The sequence below is a fragment of the Cavia porcellus genome, unplaced genomic scaffold, assembly GCF_034190915.1.
Source record: "Cavia porcellus strain 051 isolate PalLab524CR breed Dunkin Hartley unplaced genomic scaffold, mCavPor4.1 scaffold_24, whole genome shotgun sequence".
Taxonomy (NCBI): Eukaryota; Metazoa; Chordata; class Mammalia; order Rodentia; family Caviidae; genus Cavia; species Cavia porcellus.
The window spans coordinates 48,128,912-48,143,906 of record NW_026947507.1 but is presented as its reverse complement, the minus strand read 5'-3'; the positions used below and the strand labels follow the sequence as shown (position 1 = coordinate 48,143,906).

The 14,995-nt window shown below is 48.0% G+C and overlaps 1 protein-coding gene across 9 annotated transcripts in view; it reads left to right on the top strand.

Moving 5' to 3' along the window:
- Nucleotides 1–14,995, top strand: part of Dlgap2 (DLG associated protein 2) — a 531,604-nt gene that overhangs the window by 134,777 nt on the left and 381,832 nt on the right. For all 9 annotated transcript variants that reach the window (XM_063235015.1, XM_063235014.1, XM_013143569.2 and 6 more), the window contains one exon: nucleotides 1,534–1,588. In XM_063235015.1, coding sequence (XP_063091085.1) covers nucleotides 1,534–1,588 — 55 coding nt within the window. The remainder of the gene's footprint in view (nucleotides 1–1,533; nucleotides 1,589–14,995) is intronic.

The window sequence follows — 14,995 nt, the reverse complement described above, 5'->3', positions numbered from 1 at the left end:
GCTGTGCTGGTCGATGTAGGGACATCATTCAGGAAAACCAGAAGTGGGAATGGAATCTCTGGAATCTGGTGGCCTCCTCAGGGGCACTGGAGGAAGCTGCTGCTCCTGGGTTGAGGATGACCCTGAGTGGTAGACTGAGCCCCCAGATCTCTTCCTCTAGCTGGGTCCTCACACCTCCTCCCTCAGCCAAGGCACAGGACGCAGCCTCTACAGGTAGGACTCACTCAGCTCAGGGCCGGAGTTGCCCTGTTGACCTGCAGGACTCTGGGACATTCTTGTCTCTTGGGTACCCTCCCCCAGATGATGGCTGCAGCCTTACCTGTGTTACTGGACCCTTGGGCCAAGGACTGGGACTGCCAAGAGAGGAGAGTCTAAAATGACCTGCCATTCTTTCCTGGCTGAGAGGGACATGGCCGCAGATGACCCTACTATCTTTATCCGTTCCCAGGGTGCCGGCTACATTGTCTTATCAGCGCTAGCTGTGTCCAGCTGAACTGGGTGGTAACGAGGAACACACATGTATCTCTAACTCCATACTTTGCATCAGATTTATTAGGTACACTTCTGCCATTCCCTTATTTTATTTTCCATCTGTGTTAGATTTCATTAGGGCTGAAAGTCAGTAGCATCTTCTGACTGATTGTATTTAGATGAGAGCTGTCTTCTCAGCTAGGACCACTTGAGGGAGATAGAGCAGATGGGGCTATTCCTGAGGAAAACATTGTTCTCATTAACCATGTTTGTGGGGCTGCTCTGCATCAGCTGGACTTAGTGGGCCAGGGACACACATAATGGTTCTGTCTCCTCCTGTCTGCCTGGCACAGGCTCCTTGCTCAATGAGTGATGCATTTCAGGTTGAAGATGCTGTTGGCCTCCTTGTGGGCTGAGGGACAGCATGGCCTCACTATGCTAAGTATGTAGGGTGGAAGTTTGGCTTTGCTCTAATGAATAAGAAAAAAGGACAATCGTAAATTTCCACCAAGATCTTTTCAGTTGCAGATATTTGCAACCTGTATTTTGCAGTTGCTTTACATTGACGAATTGTCTTGAGAAAACCATTTTCTTTTATTTTCCCTTTCCCTTAACTTATCAGATGAGATATTCCTTCCCTTTGACTGCCCAGCTGTGAATAAAGCCTGGTTTTCTCCGCAATTTCTCTTTGTGACTCAGCACTGATGAAAGCATCTGGCTTAGATATTTGAAGACCCAGCATCATGGCCCAGGGAAGTTCTATTTTGAGGCTCTAATTGCATCTAATGTTTTAAGAGCCATCATGGAAATTGGTGGGTCCATTTGTCTGAGGGCAGCAGCCCTGGAGTGCCTCTTTCGGCATCTGGACCACCTGTCAGAGCGTGCATCCCAGGAATGGAAGCCAGTCCTGTGCTGGAGACAGCCAGCCCTTATGTGATTGCCTCCCCAGGAAGTGCGTCCCCCTCTCGTTGTCCTTTCAGTCTGTGAGACAGTCCGGGGCTGTGCCTGTGATGCCTCCTCTGCCTGCGTAATAATCAGCTGCACTTCGTTTGCTTTGCACAGGTTCTGCCTGGCATCCTGCAGAAGCACTGCTGTGTTCTTCCCGACAGGAACACAGGTAAGCCCATCTCCTCTTTCTGATGCAAGGTGATAATGCTGAATGTCATTGGCTTAATTGAGAAATGTGATGCCTGATTCAGATGTTTTTGTGGGGGTTTTAAAAGTGGCTTTTAGTGTAAAATTATATATAATCAACAGAAGAGAAAAATGGAATTTTCAGTTTTGTAATGAGTTGTGAGCTACACTCAGAAATCTGTTCTCATTGACAAAGATTCAATGATTGTTGTCTTACATTTTTAAGGGAAATTCTTTGTCTTGCTGAGTCAAATGTGTTGATTTCAAAGTTGTTTTGTTGGCTAATTATACTTATGCACCCTTTTTCTGTATTGGGAGTGCTGGGTGTCCCCAGGTGGGAACTGGCTGCATGTGACTCCTTTAGAATCTCAGAGTGCCTTGGTGTGGGACCATCGTGTCACTGTGTGGTGTTTCCCTGGGGCAGATGTATAGCATCAAGGTGTTGGTAAGGTGTTCTTCAGTGCTTTTTAGGGAACTTGGAGGAATTGTTTTCATCAAAGAAATCAGTTTCAGGAAAAGAGAGAGAGTATCTTGTCTCTCCTGCTGAGGCAGCTCACTCCGAAATCAGTGGCATGCTATCCAGCGACATGGGCCCTAGTGTGCTGGTGTCGGGTATGGAACCAGTTTGCTGATGCCTCCACTGTGCTTTCTAATGGCAACAGAGATGGTCACAGTGACTCTGCTGGTAACTGGATGCGTTCCTCTGTCAGATTTTCTCTACTTCGTCAGAACTGTATCCTGAGCAGTGGACCTGCGCACTGGCTTGGGCCGGAGAAGGCATATTTGTGTCATGCAGCATCTGTGTGGGGGGAGTGTGATTCCACCTTTTGCTGTGAATATGAATCTAACATGTAACCCTTTGCTTTCTTTTTCAGAAGGTCTTTGGAAATGTCACTGTTTTGTTTTCACATATTGAAACAAATCTCACTTATGAATTTGAACATATTTATTGCTGAAGGGAGAGGTGTGTTTTAGAATGTGCTTGGGTGTTTTTGAACCTGTTTTTCTGAAAGTCTTGACCACTAGGAGACAGACCAACACTAGAAACAAGGTGGTCATAGATGTGTCCTGGTGGTGTATGGTGCCAGTTGGAAGCACCTCAGCTAACACAGGATTCTGTGTCCCACTGGAGTGCAGTGAGATCTGTTCATGCTGCACAGTCGGCTGGCTGTGCCTCAAGTACAGCGGGCTCCATGCCAAGAGTGGCACAAAATCTTGGGAGCACTGATTCTGTAGCACAGTGGCAGAGCTCACACACAACTCTGCCAAGACCCTGACAGTGAAACCACAAATGGGCAAGGTTCTAGTGGCAGTTGACTTTTGAGGTGCATTACATTTCCAACTGGAAGTAGACACAGAGTACCTGGGAGATGCTGTGTACATAGAAGTTGGGTAGGCAGATGTCAGTGCTCACATGATGCCTGTCTGCACTGTGTAGTTGCTCTCTGAAGCCATGGGCATTTCTGTGTCTGAAATGCCCATAGTGATTGGCTGGTTACCGTTCAGCCATGGCTTTCTGATAGATGGGGAGTAAGAGGAAGCCAAGCCCTGACTGAGCTGTTTGCTACCACCTATGATGTAAATCCTCCACTCCTGCTCAGTGTGAAGCCAGTGCTGTTCAGCCCTCAGCACCACAGGTTCTCTGAGCCAGTTCCTTGGATGGTGGTCATCTTTGTCTCTGAGTGCTTTCCTATGATGTGGGTCTTGGTAGCTACAGTCACCATGCTTTCTACATGGTAAAGCTTGTTGGGCTGGGAATCAGCTAATCTAAATCTCTAAAGCATTAATCTAAAGCATTAAAAAGTGATGTTTGTAACAGGGTGTTGACTTTGCCTCATCCACGTAGGCAGAATTATTTACGTGGTTTCCATGAGGCTGTTGAGTGTTTGCACTCTTATACAGCACATCCGGCCCTGGGTGTGCTGGACCTGACAGTGGATCAGGGGCTCTCTGGTGGGCAGGCAGGTGGGGGCTGCTGAACACTGGGCATGTGCAGTCCAACAGGGCAGCAGGTCCGTCATTATAAGAATATGAAAGACTGACTCCTAGTTCCCAAGTTTCCTGTGAGCTTAAGGCTTCCCAGAGCCTTTAATTTCATGGTGGACAAACTAGGGAAATCAATGCGCAAGTGTGCCTATTCTCCACAGATCTGTCTGCCAGGGATGCGGCTCACAGTGATTGGGGCAGAGATACTTGGTGGGAGTGTGATATGGAAATAAAATGTGATTGCATTAATTTTATGCCTCGCTTGCTTGCCCACAACTCGTAAAGATTTATACACAGTGACACTGTCCCTGGTGTTTCATTTAAATTCCTACAATACTGGCGAATGTTCCTGCTATACATTTTCAGCCACAAGCACTTTCTCCATGGCGTTGTTGGCCCTGACACTCCCATGTGATGGGAAGCATTGTGCCTGTTTTGAAAAGAAGAAGATAAACTCAGAGATGCAGACTTCCCACCTCGTACAACTGCTCTTTCAAGTGCAGGTTCCATACTTCGTGTGGTATCTGTGCTCGTTAGAGACCTTAGTAAGAGCTTAACAGTCCTCAGAACAGTGCAAGAGCAGGGATGGGGGAGGAACCCTGATGTAGGGTCAGAAGGGGGAGGCAGTTGGCAGTGTCTGCAGCTACAGGACAGCTGGGCTGCATGGGGAGGATGCACAAGGGCACTGTCTCCATCAGGTTCAGGCTGTGGCATTCAGCCCTCTGGGTTTAAGGTATGACTTCTTGACAGACCAAGATTTCAGGTAAATTTCTTTTTATTCAGATACTGAAGTTATTTATACTCCTCTTTTTCCAAAAGGCACCAAGGTTGTGCAAATAGGCTGTCATAGGATAGGATTCATACACTAAGAGTAACAGAAGTGAGATCAGTGTTTCACTCAGTTGAGAAGCAAGCAGAGGTGTGGAGATTGTTGGTGTTGTAACCTGTCTCTTAATGACTCGATGTCACTTTTGAGTGAGCAGAATGCCTGTTTTCTTATTTTCTGTCTCCTTGTCCACCAACTGAAGAAAGAAAACAAATTCCTCTTATTATAAAGGACTTTATTTCATAAACTGAAAATAACTGTATTAGAAAATTGGCTGTGGAGTATAATTACTGCCAGAGTGGAAGGTTATGGATAAATAGTTTTAGGAACAAAACTGTTCTATTTTGTGTGGCTGATTCTTAAATCTTAGGGCCCATTGCTATTTTGGACAGCATCTTTTCACTGAGTGGAAAAGTATGCAGCCCACAGGAAGCACAGCATCTCCTGAGGGTGAGTTTAGACCTCATTTTGGTGCAGAGAGTGGAGCACCAAACGTGCTGTAAGGTGTGCTGCAGAGCCTACACCAGCTTGGTGAGCTGGCACATGCCAGATAGGAGTGGGCACATGGGCCACAGCTAACCAGTCTGCGTGGCCCGTCTCCTAAGTGGCCTTGGTATGGAACCTGGAGTTCAATGGAGCCACTGTGACACTTCAGCGAAAGTGCCAGCCATACTGTATGGCTCAGCTATGCTGGGCCGGGGTGACACAGACTTCCTGCAGGGCTTTGGCTTAGCATGCATGTCTGTGTACTGGGGAAGTGGGAGATAGTTTCTGGATCCTCAGCTTCCACAGCCAGCATGGCCACATGCTGATCCTAGGCCTTTGTGTATAACCTTCAGCATGAAGTGTGCTTTGGGTGCTCATGAGGACCAGGCCACCAGGGTCATGTCAGTCTTTGTTTTACAAAACACAGTGGAAAGAAGTGTGCATGGAAGAGACAGCATCCTGAAAGGATTCCCTGAAACCTTATCCACCTTATCCACTGGGTGCTGACTGTGCCACTGAGAGGTGCCAAGCCCAGTCAGGTGGCACTTCAGTTCCCAACATTGAGATCTCCATGGACTGGGGCATGGGGCTCCCTCACTCCCCTGCATGCACAACAATGCTAGGAGGTCATGGTGAGCACACAAGATCGCCTCCTCAGTCAACTTGCCGCAGGTGAGATTTGACATGGAGACATAGTCACACCTATCTCCGCCCTTACAAGACTCACACACTACCTATCTGCACAGGTAGGAAAAAGTCACAAACTAAACTTCAGTCATTGTCATATATCATATTTTGCCTCGTGTTGTCCAACATATGGCCCACTCTATTGTATCTTAATGAAGGCTTGAAAATCACCAGCACACATCCTTTCAGAGGTAGTAAGAAGATGAGGCCATGCCCTGTGGAGGAGGTGGCCAGGGAAATGGCTGGCCTGCAGGAAGACAGTGGTGGGGACACTGGTTGTTATCTAAAGGACTGAAAAGCCCTTCTGCTTCCTCATCTTCTGTGTATTTTATTTTTTTTCTTTCTTTTGTGTATTTTAAACATACAGATATTTGGGTTAAGATCAGCTGGTTGGAATTAAAGATAAACTGGTTGTCTCAGTTACTTTCTTGTTACTGAGACAAAATACTAGACATTCACAAGTTAAAGAAGCAAAGATTTATCTAGCCTATTGTTTGTAGAGGTCTCAGACATAGTAAGCTGGTTTCAAGGCAGGGTGGCATGGCAGAGGGCCATGGTAGAGAAGAAACAGTCCATGGCAGGCAGGAGGAGCCAGCAAGGCTTTCTTATTTTTTCCTTTTTACTCTGTCCAGGTTGCAAGGGTGGGGCTTCACTCTTCAGTAACTTCATCATCCATACCCAGAACTATGCTGTACCAGTCAGTGGACTAATCCAGTTTCACACACCCATGACCTGATCACTTTCACAAGCCTCATCTGTGAGCATGTGAGGTTTTGGGGACATCTAAATATAAACCATAACATTGGTAGACTATTTTTATGAGTTACTGAAAATATCAAGGCATTATTACTTTTAAAAAATATTAAAATTTATCACTAGCCTGAGTTTTAAATGTGATATTTTGAGAGTAAAATGTCTCAGTACCTAAAAATACAATATTATATGATGTGAACTGCCAGAATATGATATTACATTTGAAAGGTGATGACCCTAATACCTTGGTAGGTGTCTTAGCATTCCTGACTTCTCTCTGTACATGATGGTGCTTGTATGTTTATACTGGGTGTTTGTGTGCAGGCCTGTATACACACGTGCACTTACGTAAACATTTACATAGGACATGATGTTTTTCTGGTGTTTATTCACTCATCTTTGATGAGGAGAGAGCACATTCTCCATATGCTTCCCTGAGCAGGTGCATGACTGTCCCAGTGCCCCTCTGCCCCTCACTGGCTGGCTGTGGATCCCTTTGCTGGGGGCACAAGGGAGACTGTGAAGTTGGGGATGCCTGGGGCCAATGGGAGGTGACAGGCTTTTCCCAAAGAATCCTAGCTCCTCCTGTGGGAAGCCTCTGTCTCCATCCCTCTGTCTGCCATCCTATGCCTATGTGTATCCCATAAGTGGGACATAAATGCTGGAGTGATGGTCTTCCTGGTGTTCAGGGTGGTAGAGATCTATGAACAGCGTCATTGCTGAGTGATTTCTGGACACTCTTTGGGCTTTGTATGGCCAGCAGCTGGCAGGTTTCCTGGAAGTGACTTCCAACTCCTGATTTATCCTCACACTATGTTCTCAGGGGTATGCAGAGGAGGTTGCAGACATGACCCTGAACCAGAGCTACCTTGCACCCCACTGAGTCCCAAGCCCTGTGTGTCCTGCTGGCTGTGTTCTGAGCAAGGTGCTGGTCCCAGTGCAGGAAGGCAAATCTGTAGCTCGTGCTGTAAAAGATTCCGTAGGCTGTGCAAGTGGTGCTGGGTTTCTTCTCCTGTGATTGAGGGGAAAACATTGTGAAACATTGCTTAGGAAGCATGTTATTGTTTAAAAAAAAAACCCACATTAAGATGAAAGCTTCTAAAAAGTATGATTTCATTTAATCTTTGGCGAAGTCAGTGAGTGATTGGTTGATTTTGACAATCAGTTGTTTCTCAGCACCACCTAAATGTGTAGTCAGGAGACCACCCTCCATGGACACATTGCTTCCGGAGAAGTGCCAGCAACTGAAATGCACACTGTGCATAATGGAGCTGCTTTAGGGTGCATTTTAATATCTTCACCTCAAAGCTAAATGGAGGCATTGGGACCAACAATGATGGATTTTCCCACCTAGGACTTGGTTCAGCCATGATTTCATTACTCAACAGGTTTCTAGGAGGCTCATAAATCACACTGAAAACACTTGATTTATAGCAGTCATTTCCTCAGATATGAGTCAGGGTTAATTTGCAGGGATATTAAGGGCTGATGCACCAATAATGAAAGAAAATGTTTTTCATGGGAAACAAGGCTGGGATTCTAGAGATGGAGGCTGGTAATGGAATCCTGGAGTTCTCAGAGTGTCCTGTTAGGATGGAGCACATCTCTGAATCTCAGGCTGTGCTATTGTCATTGGTATGTAACAGGTCACTGTGTGGCAAACTATGTCGAGTGTCCTGTGGCACATGTGGCTGAGACAGACCAGGGTTCTCCATCACACGGTGTCATGGCTATGAATATGGGGTCTGACCTGCATCCAGATGAGCAGATAGGCTTCGTCTGTCAGCTCAGTGATCAGGTGTTCTGGAGTCAGGATGAGAGAAAGAAGTGCTCCGGGGTGGGCAGCGTCTACCATCATGGTATAGTGCATAGACATCGATGTCACCATGTTATCCTTGTTACTTTCTGCCCAGCAGGGAGTCAGTATCCCAGCCTCACATTCTGAATAGAGCATTTCCACTTTACTCCCATGACTGAAGTTGACATCACTATGTAGGATTTGTTAAGGAGGAAACGGTTGGTAACATCTCCGTATCTTACATGTTATCAATAGGATCTCCAGGGTTAGGATAGCATTTTATCAGCTCGACAATGCCTGGTACTGGGCATACCATACAGTTGATGGATGTGTTTAACCCAGCCTAATAGAACAGGTGCTTGTGTTAAACACCTGTGGCCAGATTCCTGATTGTGCACATGTAGGAGAGAAGGGAAGCTAATTAAGTAAAGCATTTCTGAGGTTGTCTTTTAAAATAATGAAACAAGTGAGGCCTGCTCAAGGTCTGGGGTTTATCAGATGTGTGTAGCGAGGTAGCAGGTGTCTGCAGGTGAAAATGCCTTGTGTGGTTTCAGAGTCACGTGGCAGGAACATTGGCTTCTGCAGAGAGGGATCTAGCTGGTGCTCCTAAATGGTGCCATCCATGCCACTCTGGGTCCCCAGCTGCCAGCACAGACCACATGCTGCTGCCTGCAGAGGTGAGCATAAAACATGAGGACACACATCCAAGGGCAGCCAGGCATCAGATGTCTTGGGGGGGGGATGGGTTGGCAACTCATGCCTTGCTGGCTGATGATAGCTCTGCTCTAAAGGTGCAGTGGCACTATTCAGGGAACATCAGATCTTGCCCTCACCAGACTGTGAGCACAAGGAGCTCTGTCCCCAGGGTGTATGTTCATGGGTGCCTTGAATAGGACAGGAGGTGCCACAGACCCTCTGTACTGTGCTGAGGCCCTGGAGAGCTGGGTATGGACATGAGAGCAGGTGGCCAGGGTGACTTGGCCTGGAGTTGACAATGCTCAGCCAGGTACTGGCTTTGGGAATCTGCATTGCCATGACTCCAGTGTTCTTAGCCCAGAACTTGGAGGTCTCATCAGCCAGGTAATGCTTGGTCATGTGGTATTGTTGGTGGTGAGAGTCTGACATTTCATCTTGGGTCAGGAAGGACGGTCCTGAGTGGGGTGGACACTGCTCTATGTGGGACACTAGAGGAGAGGGATTTTCTGGGTGGCCTCATGAGCAGTGAAGGAGGTGGCATAGGGTGAGCTCCCAGTATGTTCGAATGTGCACATGAAGCCACTGATGCCTGTGGGTGATGAGGGTTCTCCAGAAAAGCGCATGGCTGGATGTGCATCAATATGTCTACCCACAGGTCAGGCCTTGCACCCAGGCTGAGCCACTGGCTATGCTCAGGGTTGCCAGTTCCAGATCAAGAGGCCTGCTAGGAATAGCTCAGTGCTATGTCCTGTGGCATGAGCTCTGCTAGGCCACGGGTACCCCAACATTGCTCAGACATCATCCCAGGTGTCTGGAAGGCACATTTCATTGGTGGATTGGACACACTGTCCTGCCCTTCTATGGTGGGCCTTGTCCCACCAGTGGAAGCCTGCATGGAGGAAGGAGCTGAGCTCTCTTAGAATGAGAGGGGGCCCGGCGTATCTGAACACTAGCATCATTCTTGCTCCACAGTGAACAGACTGGCTCATTTTGTATGAGAAGCACATCACTAGTGCCTAGGGCCTCAGCTTGCTGGCTAGCTGTAGATCTTAGGACTTGTTCACTTCTAGTCATGGGGTGTTCTGCACATTAAACCATTACTTGAGCACACTTGTGGGCATGTTTATTTACACTTATGCTCAGAGAGTGAGGAGGAGGCAGGAGTGTGGACAGACACAGCAGAGAGAGAGGGAAGTCCCAGCATTTGGGCAGTGACTTCAGAACAGACTGACAGACTGTGATCACATGAAGCCAGAACTGTGACGTCACAGCAGAACTGGAGACAGCAGACGCACCCATCATTATTTATGAAAGGAATCTGTCTGAAGAAGTACTTATGGACAGAAGATAATAGTGAATGTGGAAAGTATTATTGAACTGTCTGTAGCACATGTTCTGTTACTCAAATGTGTTGGTCGGATTATTAAAAGTCACGATGGTCACAGTGTCACCAGGCTGTGGTAGGAAGGCTGCACTGCCCTCTGGCCTCTTTTACTCCAGGTGGCTGGAGAGATGATGACCCCTCCCATTTCCCATTATAATCACGTGCAGGAGACACAGAAGTCCACATGTTTGGGGGGTCACCTAATGCTGCTGGAGCATGTCCTGAGGCAGAATGCTGACCATGGTCCCCCAGCTCGGTACACCTGAGCCTCCAGGATGGAAACATCAGGAGCACACAACGGCAGAAATGCACTGGATGCCTCGAAGACTGTTTTTGTCTCTGGATTTGTTGCTTTTTTATCTTCTGAGTTTGTTTTCCTTTCTGACTGCCTTCTGTGTTGTGTCAGAGGACAGACAAATCTGTGTGTTTGAACAATGCTGCATCATGTGTTCCACTCCGTACAGCTCACCCCAGCCTCTGTGTGGGTAGAGGACAGAGGATACTGGCAGACATGAAACCCGGCCTTTTCTTTTTTGAAAGGGAGGAGCAGCTGTAGAAACCAGAGACGCACCTGTGTTCTCCCTAGTTGCTGAGGCAGCAGTGTTCAGTTTGTTTTGCTGACCACTTACCAGGCGTTGACCAATGCGGTCCTCTTCCCCTGCCAGCTGCTGGTGTGTGATGCATGTACACTGTGTGCGTCCACTAGGCATCACTGTCACAGCTGTGCAGATGTTCTGTGTTATCAATTCCAACTGTGTGCAGGATTAGCCAGTGCTGTGCTGAGATCAAAACAAAGGGGGATTTTAAGCATCTTGTCATCTGAATGTTTGAAAAAATCCAGTCTAACTGTCATCATTTTGCCCCTAAATTTTTCTTTTCTAACTGTATTTAGAAAGTTCTTTCAAGAGATGTTGGTAAATATAACTTTAGATTTATAAAATGTGTCTTAGTTACTTTTTACTGGTCACTGAGACAAAATACCTGATACCCAAAGTTGGGAAAGGAAAGGTTTATTTCTTACAGTTTTTGGAGGTTTCAGTCTGTACTTAGTTGGCTCTAAGTCAAGGTGGCATGGTGGGGCCACATTTCATGGTGGCTGCAAACAGTAAGGTAGAAACCAGCCGGAGAGAGACATGCCTTCTTCTACCCATTACATTGCATGCTGGCTCCACCCCTAGGTGGGTGTAGCACTGACACCATCAATCCAAGCCCTAGACAATGAACCAATCACAAATGCACAATGTAAGCGCATGAGGCCTGGGGGCCACTAACATAATTTTGAGAGCCAAGCCTGGCAGTGGGAAGGATCATGCACCAGGGTACATGCTTGATGTGAAGTGTGTATTCCTGAGGGCTGCCAGGCTGGGGTGAAGGTGTGGGGGGAGACCAGAGTGGTCCCCTTGGGAGGAGTCATTGTTCCCTCTTGCTGTGTCTGCAGGCCAAGGAACCTGGCTCCTTGGCTTTGGGGGCATTGTCACCTCTGGACTTGATTTCTTTCTGGCTGGATTGGGTAGAGAGACTTGAATCCTCTGATCCCCATGATTGGACAGTGTGTCAGGGCAGCAAGGGAGAAGGGGCACCAGCCACCTTTGTGGTCCTGCCAGGCTGATACAGGGAAGATGGAGGCCCACAGCATTCTGCTTCTCAGCTTCCACACCCTCTGTCCCTTGCATGGCAGGCACTCCTGGCCTGCCAGTGAACCGCAGTTGTGAGCATGATGAAGAGAACTGGGTTTGGCTGCTGTGGGTCCCACTCTGAGTGTAGTAGACCCATGTCTCTACTTCTCAGTGATATCAACAGTTAGACCAGGTCAGTGCCATTGTGTGAGACAGGGTGACCATGTTCCTGTTACAGCTGCCAGGGGTGGAAGGAAGCTGCCTGTACTCAGACAGGGCAAGGCAAGCTCTTCTTGGAGATTCACACAGGGTTTTAGCCACATGCCTCTCTGTTCCAGGAGTGGGAGGCATAGCCCCTAGGGCCAGTGGTTGCTCTGGTCTACCGAGAGGGGGGATAGGAGTATACCAGGGCACACAGAGTGTGGCATGCAGATTGTGGTAAGGGGGTGGGGACATGGGGCCGAAACATGACCCTCTGGTGGAGGAAACAATGTGTGGGATTGAAGTCTACAGTGGCTTCAGGAAGGAAATCTTGATTTCAGGCATGTGAGGGCTAGTAGGTGGCAAGGACAGGCTGTGGTAGGCCTCCGAAACATCACAAGGGAGGCAAGAAGGTCACTGCACTCAGGAAGAAGGTGAAACTTATTCTCAGTGATGCTATTTACTTTCCTAATTGGTCTACAGTGTCGCTTCAGCATGTGCTGGGATCCCGAAGGCCACTACAGGGTTGGCTCCTAGAGGGATGCCAGGACTCAGCAATTACTTGAACTTAGATCTGTGATTTCCTGTGTGGGGGACGCAGGCCATGGCCAGCAGGAGGAAGATGCATTGGGTATGTACAGGGAGGCAGGAAGAAGGCTCTAGGGTCTCTGCAGAAAGTCCCCCAGGATGGGCTCAGTGACTCCAGCCATGAGCTGGGACACTGAATTCAACACACTCAAGCCAGGCACACACCAAGTTTTGGACTCTAAGGAACCAAAGTGTTGAGCCTACACTTGAAGGTATGCAGTCAATGTGCAGTGAGCTGCATTTATCTTCAGGGGTGCTGCAGGCAAGGGGAGCCCTGCTAAGCAGGAAGGACTCTCTCCTCACCAGTGTCCCCAGCCCCTGCATGTGCTTCATTTTGCATGACTTCAAGGGCCCTGCACTTCCTAGCAACAAGCTCACTAGTCATGAGATCCATCTCAAAGGTCACTATGAATTGGTCCTTAGAATTCAGGCACAAGACCATCAGTCAGATAGGGCCCACTGTTAGGCCCAAGGCCAAGATAAAGAACAATACAGATCTAGTACCCAATCCAGGGGATAGGGGACCTTGATCAGGGAAGTCAGGACACACCCAGGACCCCACCCAAGGAAAGAGGACCCTGCACTCACAATGTGTCTTTGCCATCTTTCCAGGTATCCCAGGCTGATGTGTTACCTCATGAGGCCAGCACTATTGTTTTGAAGTCTTCCTCCTTGGTCCTGTGGGCTGCCCCAACTGACATTTCTAATCACTTTAACTTCTATGGCCCTGGTCACTTACGTGTATGCACGTACTGGTGGGTGATCATCCTGCTGTCTGTGGCCTGTGATACCCACGGGCCCAAAGTTCCTGAGGTCAGGACTGGTGGCAGCTGGTAGGCATCAGGAGCAGGACACAACTCTCTTCCTCCCATGCTTTGCCTTTGTATCTGCTGACTCAAGCCTTCACTTCCAAAAAACTCTTGTTCTAAAATTTTTTTCTCATCCCAAACTTTCATCAGACTTGACTGAGTATAAAGAGAAGACAAAATGACACTTTTACTCTCATGGAGTCAGAAATATGCATTGTGTTCAAAAGTTAGGATGTGATCCTCAATCATCCCAAGATATAGTGTTGCCACCTACCATGGTCTCTTTGACCTGCTCCTTCCAAGTGGGCCAGAGATCACTGCCATCTGGGAGCTGAGCACTGGCAGCCTCACTGGGCCAGCCTGCAGCCCAGGTCCCATGTGTCAGGGGCAGGCAGAGGACACATCATGGTGATATCCTAGGTTGGGGGTTACAGGAGTCACCTGGTAGGGAATGTGGCAGCATCTGAAGCAAAAATGTCCAGCAAGTGAGCAATGCCATGTGGTGAATGAGTGGTCTTTCAGAGGATGGGCTCACCTGGCACTGTGGGGTCTGGCAGGGAGCAGGCCTATCCTGGCTGCTGTGGGACGTGGTAGTCCATCAGAGCTTGGCCATCCTGGATGCTATGTGTCCCACACCTCACGTCTTGGGTCCCCACACCCTGTTTTGAGTGTGACATAGACTTGTACCTCCTGATTTCAGTTCGGTACAGCTCAGCCAGGTGAAGACTGGGCAATCTACGAATCCAGCCTTCAGCACCACCAGCAGGGGTCACGGCATGGGGACAGGCTAGCTTCACTGAGTTCCTTGGCTTTGCCAGCATGGGTGTCCACATGTCATCAGATCAGACATCTGGTTGCCCCAAGCTCATTAACACAGAAAACTGCATTTGAGAACTTCAACAGCACATTGTCATCTGGGGACGGCCACTTGGCCTGTTGTTCCTCTTTCCACAGCCCAACAGGAAGCAAAATAGCCAATATGATCATTCTGGAGATTTATTCTATTTTTTATACTGAAAAGATTTCCACTTTACCTTACCACCCATGGCAAAAATGAGAGGTATGATATTTGCCTTTGTGCAGCTTTCTCTGATTGGGATGATTCCACCAGCATGTATGAAATCGCAAGCAAGTGGTATTTCACATCAGGTCTTAGCACACATTCTGATCACGTGGCCACACAATGCATGTTTCGAGGTCCCCTCGTGCCCTTGCTCCTCATCCAAGTTCATCCTAAGTGGCATTGAGGTCAAAGTCACTGAGGTTAACACAAGCATGCTGAGGATCCAGCTGCAAACAAACACCACCTGCAGTGTTTTCTCTCCTTTTTTTCTTGGTTTATCTAAAGCTTTGCTTATATCCGCGTGACCTGATTTAACCTTTGTTTCTCCCTTGTAGAGGAGAGAACAGCACAGACCCAGAGCACACATTAGGAATGTTTGGGGTCTTCACCTCCCACTGGAGAGAGAACAGAAAATTGTCTAGAAACCAAAGGCTTTTCTTTTATTAACTCAGTGTTATCTCAAGAGCTTCATGTCACCTATGGACCTTAGTATTACC